Raw genomic sequence first — 19,000 nt, 5'->3', positions numbered from 1 at the left:
TGCCCAAATCAATTTAACGCTGACAGTGCTTCTTGATTTTTTTATTTTTTTTTGTTAAGTAGCTCTGACTTGACCTTTGTCTCAGATGCCCCTGGTGAGGAGCAAATGTGGAACACACACATGCAAGCAAATCTTGAGTAGAAATTTAAACTGGCAATGAGCCACCACATGTACTGCTATAAAGAACACAGGCATTTCTTAGCCTACACACCACTACAGTGCATTAGCTGCTGACTGCCCCCTCTTCTGGAGGGTCTGGATCCTTGTTGACTGACTGACCAGTTGATTGACTCACTGTCTGATATGTCTGCCTCTCCTGTTAAAATGAACACTATTACAAAGAGAAAGGACACAGCACTTGATATGTGCTTCCTCTGGCTGACTGTCATTTTCTGCTTGTTTGACTTTCTGACTGACCAATCACAGATCACTGTGCCAGCTGACTCTTCCTGTCCTGTCTGATCACATTGAAGTCGCCCTCTGAGCCTGAGCCCTGAGGGGGCAAGATAATGAAGGAAAGTTGTAGCTTATAGTTGCGTTCTTAATTGGCACGTGGTGCTCAATTTATCATTGTATATTTTGTGTTCTTCTCTGTGTATGTGTGTTCATATATGCGTGAATGTGTGTGTGTGTGTTTGTACGCACTTGTCTTTGAAGATGGCTTAGTATTATTATGACCTGAAGTAGACCTGAAACCGTATCACTGTTATCACTATGTAGAGCTTTTATATTCACACACACATACACACGTATGTGTAATTTACACAGATATTTATCTATCCATCTCTAGATGGAGGGATAGATAGATTTATTGATAGATATATAAAATGATGAATATAGAAGTCCAAAATGCACCAATAGACTTGCAGGTTTCACCCCCTGGTCCAGGAGAAAGAGGGAGGGGGGCAGGGAAATGAACTGTATTGAATGTAAAGTTAATTGATACCAGTTTCTGTGTATCGGATATCACATCTTCCAGATAAAATCTGCTTTTTGTATGAATTCACAATGAATAAAATTAAATGATTGCTATAAAATTGCTGTTTTTGTGTTATTTTAAGGTTTGTTAATATAAAAAAATCCCAAGGAGATCTGCTTAAGATAAAATGGGTTAAAGACAGTGTGAATGTAAACTTAGGTGGAGTCTAGAATGATCTTCTCATATCTTACCAGTGAAATCATGTATGAATTGATCTTCATGCTTGGTTCGTGTTTTTGTTTCGAAAAGTCTTTTTTTATATTAAGCTTCCAATTACAAGACATTTCTGAGACAAAGGGAAAAAGAAGCATAGTCTAAAGACATAGTCACTAAAAAATTGGCAACTGCATGTTGCCTTATTGCATTAGTGTTTGCCATTGTTCAACAGCTTATTGAAGGTTGGAATGAATGATGCTTTAAAATGGTTTGGCTTTTTGATGTTTGAAATCTTCCTAATGAGAGGTTCAAATTTACAAAACAGACGATGAATTGAGTCTGCTGAGAGTTTTACAACTTGTTTTACTACTGCCTGATGTAGTCCAGTTAAGTTAATTCCTTTTGAAATATGAGTTAATCTTATGTTAAACTACTTAAATCACAAATTGTGATTAAATTGATGCCCATTATTTCTACTCCCTTATTAATTCAAATGCATTTTTATCGCCTCCATATACATCTGTTCATTTTTGTTGCTTCCACTCCTTGTTGTCAGCCATCCTGTACTAAAGTTAGACAGAAAAGGCTGATTTAATGTGACTCTTTTTCTTTATGGATAAATATTGATGTTTCTTGTGCCTGAAAACCTCTTGTTTGTTCTTCCCATTTCAAGTTGTTTGCTGCCAGACTGGTATCAGTCTGTCTTCAGGATAGGATGAGTTCCATTTAGCTGTTTCAGACTCAGAGTGGTGGTTTTGTACATGTCGGCCCACTGTCACGCTGTCATGGCTAACTGGGTCATTTGAACACACAGAAACCTACACATGACAGGAAAGCCAACCAACCATTCACATACATATTAAAATGTACATACATGAATATTTTATAAGTGGTGTAATATCCTTCAATGACAGAATTCAGTTTCTATTGCTAGTTCCCAGCAGCAGGAGGTGCAGTTGTAAATTAATAAATGCTTTTATCTGATAATAAAATAAAATGTGTTCTCCTATGTCTATCAAATTACAATGAGCAGCAACTAAAAAGGATACACGTGAAGATCCGCTTGATACAGATCTCATAATATCAATAATAATAATAATAACTTTAATTTATAGCACCTTTCAAGAGATCCAAGGACTCTTACATCAAACCAAATAAACAAAGCAGCTGCTAAAATCCGGTGAGAATAAGTGTCTGTTCAGTGCGGGCTTCAAAGAGCACAGAGTTGGCACATCCAATAATTATTATCATCATGGAGATGTGAGAGAATCACATCACACCTATCTTTGTCTCAAGAGAGTCCAAGCGGATTTGCTGAGGACTTGTGTCTCCATACTGTAGTAACAGGCAGAGACCAGGAGAGGGAGGAGTCCACCACTTTATTGAAGCCTAACCTACCGGCCTGAGCGCTCCTTAATCCCTCGCTGATTCCGGCTGCCAGGATCAGCGCGTTCCCCTCCGCCGTGAGCGCACCAACGCCAGGCTTTAGGAACGTGTGCACGGGGTGCGTGGTTGTCGGGAGCTTACAGTCTCCTGTCTCGTCATGCCAAACCGACAACAAATTCTGGATTTCCAAAAAATGTACATAGTGTGATTCCAGGCCCATCCTCCCTCCTACACAAGAGCTGCAGTCAGACTGAATGTGCTCAGCATCTAAACCTGATCTCTGGAGTTCACTGCAAAACTCTGCTTATGGCATTTCAACACTTCCCTTTACTTTGGCCTGGGTGGACCAACCCACCTGCGTGTGATTATGAATGTTGATATTAATATTTATTTTATTAATAACAATAATTGTAAATAATAATAATAATAATATATTTTGTATTATTGTAATATCACAAAAGATAGAGAAGTTTGAGTGTAATTCCATTTGTTGTCTATGCAAATAAGAATCATAGTAGCCTAAAAGTTTGTGCCTGTGCCTTGGCCTTGCACAACAGTCATTCATTTAATGAATTAAACTGATTCCTTTAGTTCTTCTTTCCTTCCTTCCATCCTTCATTCATTCATTCATTCATCATTTCCTTCCTTAGGGATCTAACCACATAACTTGTTATTTACTGTGTTTTCGTCTGATGTATTTTGTTATTTCATACTATAATTACCATAATACTGCGAAGGTTTTCTCCGTATGTGTTTAATGTAGGGTGCATGAAGTAGCTATGACTTTGAAAGCCTATAAATAATAACTCGAGCGACATTTTGTCATATCATTACTTAATTACTTAAAGTTCACAATACAGGGCCACCAAGTAAATAATCTCATTTTAAATCCCGCTTTGGGGGTTGATATCTTGTCCGCCCGAACTCTTTGGTTGGTTCATTTTGTGTTGCAGTGACGTCACTTTTATTGGCACATCTGCCAAATGAAAGCAATGAGCGGGACCACGCCTCCTGTCGTAGTGGATTGGTCAGTGCTCCTGTCACTCACATGCCTCCTACCTCGGTGCCTCCGCTCTCAGAGTCCGGTTGATGAAGAGACGGAGGGAGAGAGAGAGGTAGAGAGACCTGGCGAAGATGGAGCAAACAACGGAAACATCTTATTTTAACGATGCCCTCTGACAGCGCTCTTTCACCCGTTTGCTACTGTTTTCAGAGATATTTTCTTACTTCGCAGCGCTTTCGCCGCTTTACGGTTCGAGTCGTGTATCCTTGGCAACGGGAGTAACAGTCCTGCGAAGTTTGGATCAAGTGTTTTACCTTCGGCCGGAAAACAAAGTGGATATTCAGCCGCTGAGCTAACAGAGCGGACTCTATGGAAGGAAGCAGAGTGTGAGAAAGCACTTCAGACTGATCTTTGTCCATTTTTTAACTCACTTTTTTTTTTTTTGAACCGCTGTGTCTGGGGAAACCGGGCCCCGCCAGACAATAGTGGTGTGGGAAAGAGCTCGTGCAGGGGAGGAGGGGGGGAGGTTCGATGCCTCGCGGGGGCTTTGTTCTGCGGAGAGACGTGTCGCGGCCCGCTGGGGGGGGATCGACCGGGTTAGAGGCGGATCGATGATCAGTTGGTGATCGATAAGCGGAGAGTGAAACCGTGGGAGCAGCCATGGATGTGACCCTTTCGGAGTTGCTGGCCACCTTCATGGAGTCACCGCTGGTGGTGTGGGTGAGTGGGAGCTGCACGCGCACACACAGTTGTGGTGACCTCAGCCTTTGCTTTACTTGCTCTTCTCTCTGACTCCAGCAAGCACCGACTGACACTGAACTGAGCTGCACCTACAGGACTTTTGTGTGAGGAGTTTGGCTGTAGTTCAAACTAAGCCTAACGCTTTAGTAAGGGAGAGTTTTTTCAGTGTAAAAGCCTCAGATGAATTGATCCATGAAGAGGTTTTGGCTGGTGTCTCGGGTACTTTCCAAATGTACTTGTCATACTGTCAAACTGAGGATCACATTCTCGCTGCTCTGCTCCCCTGCTAACAGCTGCTGCGCCTTACCCCTCATGTAGATGGTGTTTCTTTTATCTCTTCTCTTTCCATTAAACTGGTGATGCATGCAAGACTTTCATCTATCTGCTGGGGATGTCCTCCGAGCAGATATTCTGTAGTTGGTATCACTGTAATGAATGAATGAAATCTGCAATTCTTTAGGTGAATTCACAATAGAAAAAAAAAACAAACAAAACAAACAAAAATCTAAGAGAGCGTCCTGTAAACAGAAACACGCGCTCACACACACAGTCACGTCCATATTGTCAACTTGCAGTCTCACAAAGAGACTGATCAATTGTCTAAATCATTATTTACATTACAGCAGACTGATGGTATTTTCATATAGCCTGGTTTAAACATAACTGACATTTAATGCTGAGAAATTTTTATTTGCTTTAACACAAAAAAAGTGTCTTTCTTTTTAACTTTCTTCTCAAATGTGTTGAAATCTGAGATAATGAGCATTTTTTTTTTGTTCCCAAGCTCATACATCCACCTGACTATCAAGACACTTTCACAGCATGATGACCTGGGCTGGTCACCATAAAATACTACTTTAAACCGTGCAATTCTGTTTTGGAATGAGAAACATTTCTTGTGTCTTCTTCGATGTTGAACTGTGGATTTCACTTTCTGTCTGGACTTTTTTTTTTTTTTTGAAGGGAAGGTTATGTGAATGTAAAGGGGTCAGTATCTGTTGCGCTACATTTTGCCTCATGCAGTCACCTTTGTGTGGAGTTGATCAAGTTGTTCATGGTCAACAGGGGCTGTGCAAAGGGTCTGTGCAAAGCTGCTGGATATTTGCAAAAATTGAACACAGTGCCAAAGTGTCTGAAATGAGATCATATTTATGCATTGAATGGATAATCTAGTCATCAATCTTGAAGCTGCTTTCATCTACTAAAAAGGTTGCTTGCTAACAAATATCCATCTTTACAGCCTGGTTGTTTTTTACCAACTTAATTAGAGGAAAGACTGGTAGAAGAGGTCAGAGTTTAGTAGTGATGTTGAAATCATTCCAGGGTCAGGGGGGTTGCTGGAGCTGGAACCACTCACACTCACACTCAGACCTATGGGCAATTTAGAATCACCAATTAACCTCTTTGGACGGTGGGAGGAAACTGGAGTACAGTATGTGAAGGAAACCCACGCAGGCACGAGGGTAACATGCAAACTCCGCACAGAAAGGCCCCAACTGAACTAGTGACCTTGTTGTGGGGCAACAGTGCTAGACACTATGCCACCATGCTGCCCTGTTGAAATCATGACACAGTTAATGTATAGCTGGTCGTATTTAGGAGGCCTCTGTGAAGATTATCTCACTGAGCAAAAGCTGCATGTTTTAATCACTTCATACAAGCTTATTTTCTAATTGGTGTTTTGTTGAGGAAACCAGGGAGATATTCGGCCCACAAAAGCCCTGCTTACACCCCTGCTGCTGTGAGTCTGAAACATATTGTTGTCACATGTTATTGTTACAATACCAGTTGATAAACTGCACTGGATTTTGGTCATACAAACACAGCAGTAACATTTACTTTAAAAATCTACTCTTGTGCATTGTTCAGAACACAGAAGTTCCCGTGTTGGTGTAAAAGTTGAACAGCTACTGAGCATATGGTTAAATAAGACGCTAATAAGAGAGATGTGCTAAGATTCCTGCCCCTCACATGTTTACAAACCCTGCCATATTCTGATTAACGTTACACTGATCTCATTAGTCAGAGAAGAATCATATCTCTGCAACATCTTTGAAAGAATCATCAGTAAAATCCAAAATACTTTAAGAGAATAATAGATAGAATCAGGATGTCTTTTTTTTTTAACATCCCTACAATCCACCCAAATGTTAGCTTGAACATATTCATCATAACAAACAACACTCACTTTAATGGAGTTCACTGAACTTGCAAAATGTTAAAAAGTATTGAAAAATAACTGAGTTGAACTATCTCAATCCAAATCGAAAAGGTAAACAGACCCCTGCAACACACTGCAAACATCAAAATGTCATGGACTGTGTGCTTTATAGTTCACTCACTCACTCATCTTCATCCGCTTTATCTGTTTCCGGGTCGCAGGGCTGCTGGAGCCAATCCCAGCTAACATTTGGTAAGGGGCGGGGTACACCCTGGACAGGTCACCAGTCCATTGCAGGGCCAACACACAGAGACAGACAGAGACGAACAACCACTCAAACTCGCATTCACTTCTACGGTCAATTTAACCTATAACCGGAGTACCCGGAGGAAACCCACGCAGACACGGGGAGAACATGCAAACTCCGCACAGAAAGGCCACAGGACAGGAACTGAACCCGCGACCCTCTTATTGTAGGGAAACACCACCAACCATTATGCCACTGTTGCTTTATAGTTAAAGGGGAAAAAAAAGTAAGATTGCTTCATCAATGCTGTAGTGGACTCACAAATCCTTGTGTATTAGACTTTGCTGGTACCCATTTCTGTCTTCCTGCTGACCAATGTGGGCTCCTGTCCCAGACTATGACCCTCAGTCAACAGGTTATTAACCCTATGTTACATCCTGTTCCCGGTGACCTCACATCCTGTTGACCTGACCGGTCAGCCAACATCTTTGTCGGAAAGATAGAAACACTATGAACATGGACAGTAGGACGCTGGCAAAGGGCCTCAGTGCAACTTTCACCTGACTAGTTCCTTTCTTTCTCTTCATCGTCGGTTTGAATATCTTAATAAAGAAATTTATTTTGCTACCAAATCATTGCTTGATGTTCACCGGACCAGATTTTAATGAGGTCTAGCTCATTCCTGGCTAGACTGCTGGAGTGGATATCAGGTAGTCAGACTATGGTTGTAGTATTAGGCTGAGCAGGGTGTTTTGTTTACCATATTGTAAAATCTTTAAGCTAGGGCATTTGTAATGATTATTTGAAACTGACTGTCTCTTGTCTTTATTTTGCCTCTAGGTGCGGTTGTTGGGCCCGCTGGGTTCGTGTGACAACGTGGGCTCAGAGGAACGTGTCAGCACCTTCATGGAACTGGTGGATGGTGTCTTCTTGCACAAGATCATGACACACATGTAGGTTGCAGCATTTAGAGTGAGAGTTTCAAATTTTATATGCATGAGTCAGGAAGAAACAACCTTTGGTGTGTATTTTTGTGTAGCTTGACTTGGTAGTGTAAGCTTAATCCAGTGTTTCCTGTGTGTATCTTTGTAAGTGCGTTTGCATGACCACATCCTGACTTGCTGGTATCAGGTTGTAGACGTCACAGCCAGATGTGCTGCTCAAGGTTGTAACTACAAGTAGTGTATAAGAGCAATTGTGAGTTTTATAATTTTCAGTGCCTTTAGCACTGAGCTGAGGTCACTCTGTGCTCAGTAGAAGGAATCAGCAGCTCTCAGCAGATCAGTTTTCAGCATGTTTACAGACCGATCTCCAGGTACATAAAAAATAATGAGTTTAATCTGTGAGGCTGCAGGAGCAGACAGAGCTGACACTGAGCAGAGGATACCAGTCACAAAGATAAATGTAGTGTAACAGTAACTTACTGGTATAGATGGGGAATACAAGTATAACTCAAGCAGGAGAAGTTGGTGCATTTGTTTTCAACTATGCTGAGTTCCCATAGGGAGCATTTATTGGAGCGGGATGCTTATATGTTGGATGTAATAATAAAAAAAAAATAAGTCACCATATGCTTAATCAGACTTTAAATTCAGTTTCGGCTTGTGTGGAACAGTGAAATAACAAAGTGCAATATCTTATAGTACATGTTTTGTTTTGTTTTGTTTTTTTCTTGCTTGACCCAATAAAAAGCTGAATTTTTGTCTGAAAATACAATGCAAATAAAGTAATTCAAGCTAGAATTATAATTATATGCAATATCTGCCAAAATGAACAAGCTACACATGCATTTTTTTGTGAACTGTACAGCCCTAATATCTGTTTTTGGATTAGCAACCATAACGCTAACCCTAACCCGATGTTGACAATGACACCACATGTTCAGATATTACTTATTGTCTTCTGAAACGGCGATAATCACACCATTGTTCTCCATACTCCATAAGTAGACTGGCCTGACTGGGGAGGGGGTGCAGGTCAGTAGGACTTTAGAGGGGTTTAGAGAAAAGTGGGTTACTGAGGAGGTCATGTTGGAAGGGCCAGGAGGACTGTTAGAGGACAGCTACTCAGAGACAGTTGATGAATCAGTCAGTCAGAGAATCAGTCAGCTGTTAAATCAGTCAGTCTGTTGACCCAGGCTTTCAACCACACACACAAAATGCAATACAATACAATAGTGAAGTAAGTGAATACATGTGACAAGACCTGACTAAGGTGAGATATAGATAGATTGTGACAGGAAGTTAAATCACGCTAGCTAACTATTCCCCCTGCTAAATTCAACAAAGAGCTTTTCTGGCCCGGTCAATCTCCCCTTGTTTCTGTCATCAGGGGCGCTTATGACAGTTGCTTGCCTGTTTGTCCTAACCAGAAGAAATTTTAAATTTGTATTTTAAATCTAAAATCATGACCACAGAGAAAATTAGACATGACCATAGACTGTCTTGTTTTACTGGCATATGACATTTGATTTTTACTTGGCTGGTTTATGATGTTATTTTGTATGTTGGAAAAGATTTACCCATTCTGTAGGCTACCATGGAAAAGACTCCCCAAGAAGAGTTTCTGTCTGAATGGCAGAGGTACAATGAAAAGGAATCCAGAGAGATAGTGGTGCCAGATCAGTATATGAACTGGGAGAACAGAGACATTTAGTCAGCTGACTGTAAGCAGAGAAGGCAGTTAAAATGTTGTACATTAAAAGCAAAAGTTGATCGTGTTACCTGAAACTTTAAAGTGTTCACTCAACTGAAGCATAATTAATGAAAGAGCCCAGATGGCAACATTTGAGAAAAAGAAATAGAACAAGGTGAAAGTTGATGTGTAAGCCCTAAAACCTAGGGCTACTTGATCTTTTAGTGACAACTCTATATTTTTGAATTATATTGCAATTATTAGCTCAGCAAAACAGTTTACATTATGCCTGTTAGTCTTTAATGCGTAAACAATAGTTTGCACTCTTGCTCCGAGCAGCATTTGTCTGCATTAAAACCTATTTGTGTATCTATTTATTGTTGTTTCTGTTGGATTTTTTTATTTTATTTCCACAGGCTGGGTAGTATAAACCTATTTAAATTTGACCCTTAAAAAAAAAAAGCTCAAAGCAACAAAAATATATTTAACACAAAGACATTAAATCCAGTTCAGATTTGCATGCCTGCATCTTCATTGTACTTCAGTGAACCTTTATGTGTGGGTGAGGGAGACATTTACAGGAGAGCATGAGAGAAGCCAGCAAAAACAGCCCATGTGGATACATTGAGTATATTTGTCAAATGACCACATGCCCTCCTGTTCATTTAATTCAACATTTAATAATGTAATTGTTTCTCTGATGTGTGTGTGTGGCTCCATAGTGACCCCAGTCCAACCCATCAGAGGCTGAACAAGAATGTGAACAACGATATATCGCTTCGCCTTTACAATCTGACTGTTCTCACCAGACACATCAGGACATACTACCAGGTACACAAACTCACTCATGCACACACATACTGCCAACAAGGATCTGGTGAACTATGGCAACATTTTATATCCTAAGCCTATTGCCTTTGCATCAGGGATAAATGTGTTTTTGTCTTTTGTTTGTCATCTAATGTGTCTATTTCAGCTCATATGTAACAAACTACAGGGCCCTGCAGGCATTACAACATTACTCTCCTGAGCCCTAGAATTTTGTGTCTGTGCGTGTGTCAGTGTGTCACTGACTCTATTGATGAGGTTACATCCATATAGATCAACCTTGAACTTACTGGCCAATCATTTGTAGTGTACTTACTCAACAGTTGATTATCTGCTGTGATCAGTAATATAAGGAAGTAACACAAGTCATGCAAATGTTATGCTCAATGGATTTTGTTACCTTTATGTGATGTTTTCATGCACAACACACAACTCATGGGCTATATGCACACAAATACATTTACAATCTCTTTTGCTCTATTTTTGTTCCCTGTCCATGTTACAAGAGACTAGTTTTTCAATCCTGAAAATGAAAAACATGCCATTCCCTTTTTTTTTTTTCCTTGTTTGAAAACTCCAGGGGTGTGTTGTGGTCTGAAAATAGCCTATAGACATTAATTGCCTGTGTGTGATTTTGTCTTGTTTTTTAAGTTTTCTCTCATACTTGACTCATGTTTTTATAAAGGAAATTTTTAGTGAGCCATTACTCTTTGTAATCAGGAAGGCATAAAAGATAATCGGCACTACTCACTACTAACTGAGACAAAGTATCTGCTGTAGCTGTAAAATATTGATCATAATGAGGAACAGCAGAGAAGTGGATCTGGACAAATCAAGGGCTTTTGAGTTTGAGGTTGACATTTTTCCCCCCAGAGTTAAAGGACTGTCAGGTGCCTTTAAGATGAAGAAGTAGAAAATCTAGAAAAACAAGAGTTTCTATATTGAAAATTAATAAATGATAGTTAAAGCTGATTCCAGGAAGTGACAGGAAGTTTGTCAATGCCGGAATAAAAACTGTGTCCATTCGTGAAAGTGATACCTCAACCCAAAAACTCAAAATCTCAGATATGACTTAATGGTGCTAAACTGCAGCCACGTTGTGCTGACTCAACTCTTTCCTCACACAATCATGGGAGTGTCCTCCTTGCATGTAGCTGTTTTATGTAATTGTTGGTATTTTAATTTCAAGGAAGATCCCTTGATACATTGTTTTATAGTGAGATGTTGTACATTGTGAGTTACACATGGCAGTGTATGCTTCATTAAAGTTAATATAAATGTCCTTACTTTTTTACCTTTTATTGGGTTTAGGTATCATATGATATTAAACAAGATTATTAAGTAGATTCAAGGTAGTAGATTAAAGTAGATTATTTCAAGGTAAAACCCAGTGCATATTGAGGTAGTACACACTGTATGTACATTATATGTTGTTCTACTTTTATTACAATAAGACTTGATCACAGCTAATGTAAATGGAAACCCGACATAATAAAGACGACATCTGCTGCTGTTTGTGTGAGTGTGTGTGTGTGTGTGTGTGTGTGTGTGTGTGTGTGTGTGTGTGTGTGTGTGAGTGAGAGAGAGAGAGAGAATGAGAGAGACAGAGAGAAAGAGTGGGCAAGAGAGACTGAATGAAGTGGGTCATTCTGGGCAATATAGGGTTAATCTGCCCATGGTTAATCTCTAACCACAGTCAAATATCCTGGCCTCCTCACAACACACTTAGCCATTCACATATGCTTACACAAACCTCATAGTACAACATTAAGTCAGGAATCTTACTGTGTGAGCTCATGGAGGTTTAGCTGTATAATCGAAACACATAAAGTCAAACTGTGGATTTGACTTTACAGTGTCCAACAGTCTGCATACAGTAATCCATAATGACAGTCCTTGTGAAAACTATTGTGAAGTGGAAGAATGTCCAGACAAACTGTAAATGTGTGATTTTGAGACACAAGTACAGTACATTTAGCTTTCCTGACAACCAAGCCTGTGGATATGGATCTGTGTCTATAAAGGTTGAGATCTACAGAACAGATATATGTGCATCTTTATTAATCTGACAGAACTGGCATATTTTCTCTGAGGTAAATGTTTGAACCATAAACTGTCCCTGCTCTTCAAAATACTTGCATCAACTCCTGATTGGTCCAGTCAGACATTATCAAATCCTTTAATATATTCCCAAATTTCTAAATTTCCCACTTGCCAAACCACTATGACACAAGGCCATTAGTTTGTGGACTGACATGACACCTCCAGTTTAGAATTTGTGCATTGGCCACAGACTTGTAAGTAAGACTTGAAGATGAGTTAAAAGTTTCTTCTTATTTAAGTCAAGAGATCTGAATACTCTTTTAAGCCATTGTACATGTAAATACATCTGTATCTAACTGGGAGTAGGTGTTGTCTTCCTTCTAATTAGAGGATGCCCCAGTAGACGCAAATGCTGGTCCAGTAAACCCCTCCTAGTTTCCCTAGTGATAAAACACTGTATGTGTGAGAGAGCGAGAGAGAGCGCATGTGTGTGAGAGCGAGGTAGACAGAAAGGAGGGGCCTGTTACCTCTATTGTGCAGATCTCAGTAACTTGATATGAGCAGCGTTGAATACAAAGCTGCTCACTCTCTTCTCATGCAGGAGCCCATTTAAACACTGCAACAATGAATTCATTCAAATCAATCAGCTTATCAACTGAAAATTTCCCAGTGATAATTTAGAGAATGATAATTGTTGCCACTGTGAGGACTGGCCATGTTTATCTGATTGTTGTCCTTGTCTTTGTCTTTTGATTTTTGGTCAGACAAACTAAGCTCACGTAAGAACTAAAATCTGGTGAACTGGGACAGGAGTCTGATTACAATTTGGATCATTGACAGACTAATGTTTCATCAACTATTCAAAAACGGATAGCTTAATTAAGCAGGCCCACTACTGTAATGTTGCAGATGCATGCTGTCCCATTTGCCAGCTGATTTATTGGTTATACTTTAGTAAATACACCGCGAACATGATGAACTCAACAAGGTCTTACTGACATTGAAATTGTTTTAGTATGGATTGTCACTAACCAAAAGAAATGGGTGTCTAAATGTGGACATTATTCAATCTCAAAACAATAGTGTTAATTGGTAGTAGCCCCACTGGTCATAAAAAACATGACTAACCTTCACTGTGAATGGAAAAAAGCTTTGTAACACTATTTTCTATCTTCAAGCAGGTTTCCCATAAGGCAACTCTTCCCTTACTGACCCACTTGTCATGCATTTGGTTGGGTCATTCATTTTGGATTAAATGAAGATGAGTAAAAGTGAAATAAATGTTAAGGTGGAGAAGATTAGTTTTATTTATTTATTCTTTAAGTTGTTGTCAGGAGTAAAAAACATTAATTAATTAATTCATCTTCCACTGCTTTCTGGGGAGGGTGTGGTGGAGCCAGTCCCAGCTCAAGTTGGATGAGGGTGAGGTACACCCAGGACAGGTTGTCAGTCCAACACCAGGCTGAGGAAAAATGTAATTTAAAAACAAGGATGACATGTTACATCTTTTTTTTTAACATGTAACATGTTTTTCTATCTGTATACACAACATATTTTGTCTCCAAAGAAAAAAACCTTTACACACCATAGCCTGCTATGACACAAATTTGTAATGATATATATAATATATATTTTATCATTCAAGGAAAAGTCCAAGTTTCCATCTTAATATTTTCCATCCTTCTTGGGCTGCAGCACATCCCACAATAACAAACGAGCAAATAAATTATTACGCTACCACAGAGACGTTTATGATAAAAATAGGTATGAGAGGAGATTAACATATTGTAATCCAGGCACCATCAATAAATTTAGAGTGTGTCTGTCTTCTTGTACCGCAGCAGAAAATTGTGGATATATCACAATCACAAGTGAAATTTTGTATACTCTTCTAAAATCAGTCTTACAGAGTGTGGGCCCTTCATGAAGTATATTATTTTGGTTTCCAGAAACATTAAGGACAATCAGGACTCTCTGTCAAAACAAATAATTATACACTACATAAGATGTCTTACAGCCTGTGCATTTGGAAGTTAATTGCTCTCTGGCTTGTGTAAAACAGAATTAAATGTGTAATAACTTTCCCTGTCAGTCTTTGTGTCTGACCCCTTTAGCGCTTTAGTCTTTCTTCGTTACCGTGGGAACTGCAGAACAAAGCCTTGAGCCTTCATGGGATGTTTTGAACCTCGTATCCTCTGGCCTACTTCACACACACACACACACAATAATACCATCCACACTGCCAGGGCATTTGTGTGTGTGTGTGTGTGTGTGTGTTTTCTAAACCCTGCTTAAACCTGCTGACAAGAGTTTTATGGCCCAAAGTCACTGCCAGGAAAGACTGTCAGTGTGTGTGTACTAAAAGGGTGAGGTTTGACTGTGAGGTTACTAGATAGTCATGTTACCTTAGGCTTGCATGAATTATAAAGTGTTGTGGGTGTGTGTGTTGTCATTCTTCAGCCTTTTAGACTGATAGAATGGAATGAATGTGTCTTCAGACATTAACTATCAATGTTCCCTGTGTCAATAGAAAAACTGTATAGCTTTTACTCCATATTGTGTATATAAGAAGAAAGGTTTTTAAAGCTCTAGGGCAAGGAAATCTTGGAACAATTGACTGGAAATTCAAAAATTCCACACAAATCACACATAATCACTTGACACATGAGTTACTTTGCTCATATCTTGAACATCTTTGGTTACAAGATGTCATGGTTTTAAGATCAGGGTTTAAGCAGCAGCTTGGAACTAGCTTGTAAGTTAGCATGTGGTTTCAGTGGGCTATGTTTCAATTAGTCTATCATACTTGTTCAGTTGACTTAAATCTCAGGGAAACCAAAGTTCTCCAGCTATAACAGAGACATGTCTGCCTTTTCTACCAAAATGCTAAGTCCCACACAGAAGCTGTCGTTATCCATTTTTTTCCTACTGGACGGATAGGATTTCATCTGTAGGATTGCTTTTGAGTAAAATGTAGTTACACAAATCTGGTTGTCAAGGCTTTAAAGTCTTCTTCAAATAAAACAGTCTGGTGATTCTGTGAAAAGGGATGCAAAGGGTAGTAGGTATTTAGACGTGTAGTTAGTGGCTATGCAACCCACACTAGATACGATTGAAAGAATGCCAATTGGCCAAATCATTTGTTGCAAACTGTGACTCTCATTCATGCTTATGGGACAGCTGTTTGTTGAATTGTGTAATCACGCTTAGCCCTAGACATCCTCAGTTTTAGATTATTTTATTTTCACCACTGATGTGGAATAAATCAGTAAAGATTGTGGATGTCTCATAAGGTTTGACGATATATAGATATATGTGACCTTACTATAAAAGGAATTAAACCAAAGGTTGTCAGTTGGTGAATAGCAGGTTTGAGTTTTAATATGGTCAAAAGACTGAGACATCTGTGCAATAAAGAGACTTATAAAGTTAGACCTTCTGTCAGCTGCCACCATGCTATTGATCCTGGATTAAAAAATTGGAGCCCAATGTATCAGTGGGACATGGACTTAGGCTTTTAGGCTGTGGGTGTGTGCATGTATGTGCATGTGTGTGTAAATAGGTCACTGTTGTGATTTGTATTGATCCCTTGTGAAACGTGTCAGATCCCAATGGAGATGTTGCAGTGGGAGAATACCTATAGTTCACAGCTATAACACTCACACAGCACACAGACGTTGTGGATACACTTTATTTACACTGCCTTAGTATTTATTGGTGTATCAGAGCTACACACACAGTGCCTCGGCTAACTTTAAATGCTGTGCTAGTGCAGTTCATTGCAGTTTTGTGTGAGCTAACCCTACGAATACAGCTGCCATGTGTGCAATATATGGAGTATCAAATGTGTTTTATTTCACAATTCATCTCACTCTCTTGGAGAATATATTTATTCTCAGATTCAAAGTTATTGGCGACGTGTCAGAGCTTCAACTCCCACCTAAAGTCCACCAACATGTCAGAGTGATGTGGTTGCCTGCTCTCATGTTTTATTCATACTGTGCTGTGTGCCTTTTCGTGTGTAAGATGGAGCGTGATAGACCAGCTTGGTCTCTGGTTACATCCTGGCTAATAGTTTGGTGTAACAGTATCTGCAGGTGTTGCTCTACCTCTAACTGGAGTAAGATGATAGTAATTATATTTGCCTGATTAGCAGCTGACAGTCCAGACCCTAGTGCTATATCTCATTAACTTTGGTCTAGTGTATACACCAGCACAGGCCATACAGAAAGTAGTTCTGAAGCTTGCTTTGACTGTGGGATTTCTCACGTTGAGGAGAAGCTGTGTGATATTGTGTGCAGTTTTTTGTGTTTTTGAGTGTATGATTCTAGACCCCCATTTCCAGCTAGTAAATTCCCTCATATATCTGTCACATACTGTACTAACACACCCGTTTGTACAATTAATATCTCCCTGTGTCACTTTGTTACACTACAGCGGCTCCTTGTCTCAGTACAACTGATCATCTTGCTATGGCAGATAGATTTTCAGGTGTGTTTGGGATGCAGAGGAGGATATTGTGGAATGGAAAGCATTCCCACCTAGTTGGGTGTTTCTTTCCTGACACACACACACAAACACACACACTCTTATGTTTTATCTCTTTGTCCACAGGAGGGTGTTTCCTGTTGGCTTCTTGCCTACACACACAAGCACACACACAAATTGTAGCATTCAAGTCTGGGTCACTTAGAACCTGGACTTTGAGTCACTTCTGTATGTTGAGCAGCCCTTATAAAAACAGGAACAACATTAGATATACTGTCACTCCTGCCTCCGCACTCACTTGAACCCCAACAGACATGGCGTTACTTATGATATTATTTTTAGTAGTAGTATTTGCTAAATTTAGAAAGTGGCTACTTAAAAATTTCTTAGTCAGAATTCTTTGGAACCACAACGAGCATATCCTGCTTCAAATGATAGGTTTATAATCAGGTTTTTCTTTCTCAAATTTTTTATCTTAAATAAATAAATATAATTAATCTTTATCTTCTTTTTCAATCATGTTGCCTGATGGATCATTATCATCACTGTAAGATTAAGAATCTTTGGTATTTATTCTCTCATTCTGTTCTCAACAACTCTTCTCAACAACCCATCATCCATGTCACAGGAGACATTACAGCAGTTGATAGTGATGCCTCTTCCCAACATCCTTTGCATCGCCAAGGATCCAATATCAGGTAACACCAATCCCTAATCCCTAAATTTGCTGTACATTCTGTTGTTAATGAAGTCCTGCATATTTCCATCACCATCTTACATGTACTTGAACAGAGATCTGTAATACTGATTAAAAGATTCCAGCGAAAATGTACTATTATACAGCCTCAGGCACCAAACCTTCAGATCATTTCATTATCATGTGGTTCAGTGGCTCTTGTGTGCCCTTATCTTTCATTCTAATTTCTTGTATTTGAACAACTTTATTTTTACTATACTGCTTAATTTTCTAGTGTTTGTGATTTATAGTGTATCTGTGTTTTATTCCCCTCAGCTAAGAGCATGGAAGAACTGAAAAGACTGTTGTTACTGATACTGGGCTGTGCTGTTCAGGTAATACATACACACACACACACACACCCAAACACAGCAGTATTACTCTGTCTCTCCCAGGAAATGTGTTTGTGTCTGTTTAGTTTTGCATGTCTGAGCACAGCCATGGGTAGTGCTGATAAGGTGAAGCGTAGGACTGCAGGAATCAAGAACACAATAGGATCGTGCCAGAGGTCCTCTAAAATAACAATTATCTGGATTATAATAAAAGAATTGGAACGATTGTGAACGTCATATTAAAAGTCTTGCTCAAGGGTACTTGTCAATTGATGAAGTATTTGTGGATGATAATTAAGGTTGTATAGATTTAATGTAATAATTAAGCAGAAAGGTGAGTTGGGAGTTGAAAGTAAAAAAGGGTCTGTCATGTGGGAGGTGGGGGTGCAGGTGTTTGTTCAGCTCTTTGTTGTCTCCTACCTCCACCTCTCCCATGGCTCTCAACCCACCAACGTCTTCTGTCATTTGTTTTCTTTTGCCCACGTCCTCTATGTTTCTCTCTACCTCACTCCACAACCCTAATTTCCCTCTCTCCTTTTGTCTCCTTCCCTCCCTATACTGGTTATGCTGGTTCCATCAAAAGGGAATGCCACGAGGCAGTGATGAATGGAAAAAGAGAGGGGGGAGGGGCTGATGAAGCACAATAAAATGTTGTTTATGTTCAAAATGAAATCTTTATCAAGACCAGAAAACATCTGTCAAACAAAATTATAATTCATATTAAACTGTATAAGACGGCAGTGTCATGTTTGACAATACACGAACATTAACAACCTGAAATATTTCAAAGATTTTATTTAGATGAAGCCCTGGAACCTTCATAGCATGTTTGCTGAGTTTCCTGTCTCTCCCCTTACCCTGTCAATAATAAGTTTTCAAACAAAATTTATGTGTGTGGGTGTGTGTGTGTGTGTGTGTGTGTGTGTGTGTGTGTGTGTGTGTGTGTGTGTCTTTGCTCAGTGTGAGCGTAAGGAGGAGATAATTGAGAAGATCAAGCTACTTGACATTGAGACTCAGGCAGCCATCGTCTCTCACATCCAAGAGGTCAGTAAAGCTCAATGTCGCAAACTTTGGCCAAATCATCTAAGCCCAAGGTCACCTTAATTTGCTATCCTGAGGCTGTCAAACCCATTTGATCAGCCTCTGATTGATAACTTTAACGTCTTCAATGTGACTTTCTCATATGTTCATTGTGTCTTTGCTGTTTGACTGATGCACTTTACCAGTGCTGTCACAAGTCAAGTCATGAAGGTGTCAACTAAGTCT

General features: G+C 39.5%; 1 protein-coding gene across 3 annotated transcripts in view; it reads left to right on the top strand.

Annotated features, from left to right (window-relative positions):
* The first annotated feature begins 4,034 nt into the window (after positions 1–4,034).
* The window catches only part of ccdc88c (coiled-coil domain containing 88C), a 36,254-nt gene continuing 21,288 nt past the window's right edge, over positions 4,035–19,000 (top strand). For 2 of the 3 annotated variants that reach the window (XR_003840349.1, XM_029493453.1), the window contains exons 1-6: positions 4,185–4,244; positions 7,514–7,626; positions 10,030–10,138; positions 17,295–17,364; positions 17,679–17,737; positions 18,695–18,778. Coding sequence is in view for 2 of the 3 variants with exons in the window: in XM_029493453.1 (XP_029349313.1) it covers positions 4,185–4,244; positions 7,514–7,626; positions 10,030–10,138; positions 17,295–17,364; positions 17,679–17,737; positions 18,695–18,778 (495 nt within the window). In the remaining variant the exon portion in view is untranslated. Of the gene's footprint in view, positions 4,245–7,513; positions 7,627–10,029; positions 10,139–17,294; positions 17,365–17,678; positions 17,738–18,694; positions 18,779–19,000 lie in introns of all 3 variants that reach the window. The other variant, XM_029493452.1, reaches the window with a different exon arrangement.

The sequence above is a fragment of the Echeneis naucrates genome, chromosome 22 (genome assembly GCF_900963305.1).
Source record: "Echeneis naucrates chromosome 22, fEcheNa1.1, whole genome shotgun sequence".
NCBI classification, from domain to species: domain Eukaryota; kingdom Metazoa; phylum Chordata; class Actinopteri; order Carangiformes; family Echeneidae; genus Echeneis; species Echeneis naucrates.
This window is presented reverse-complemented; position numbering and strand designations above follow the sequence as displayed.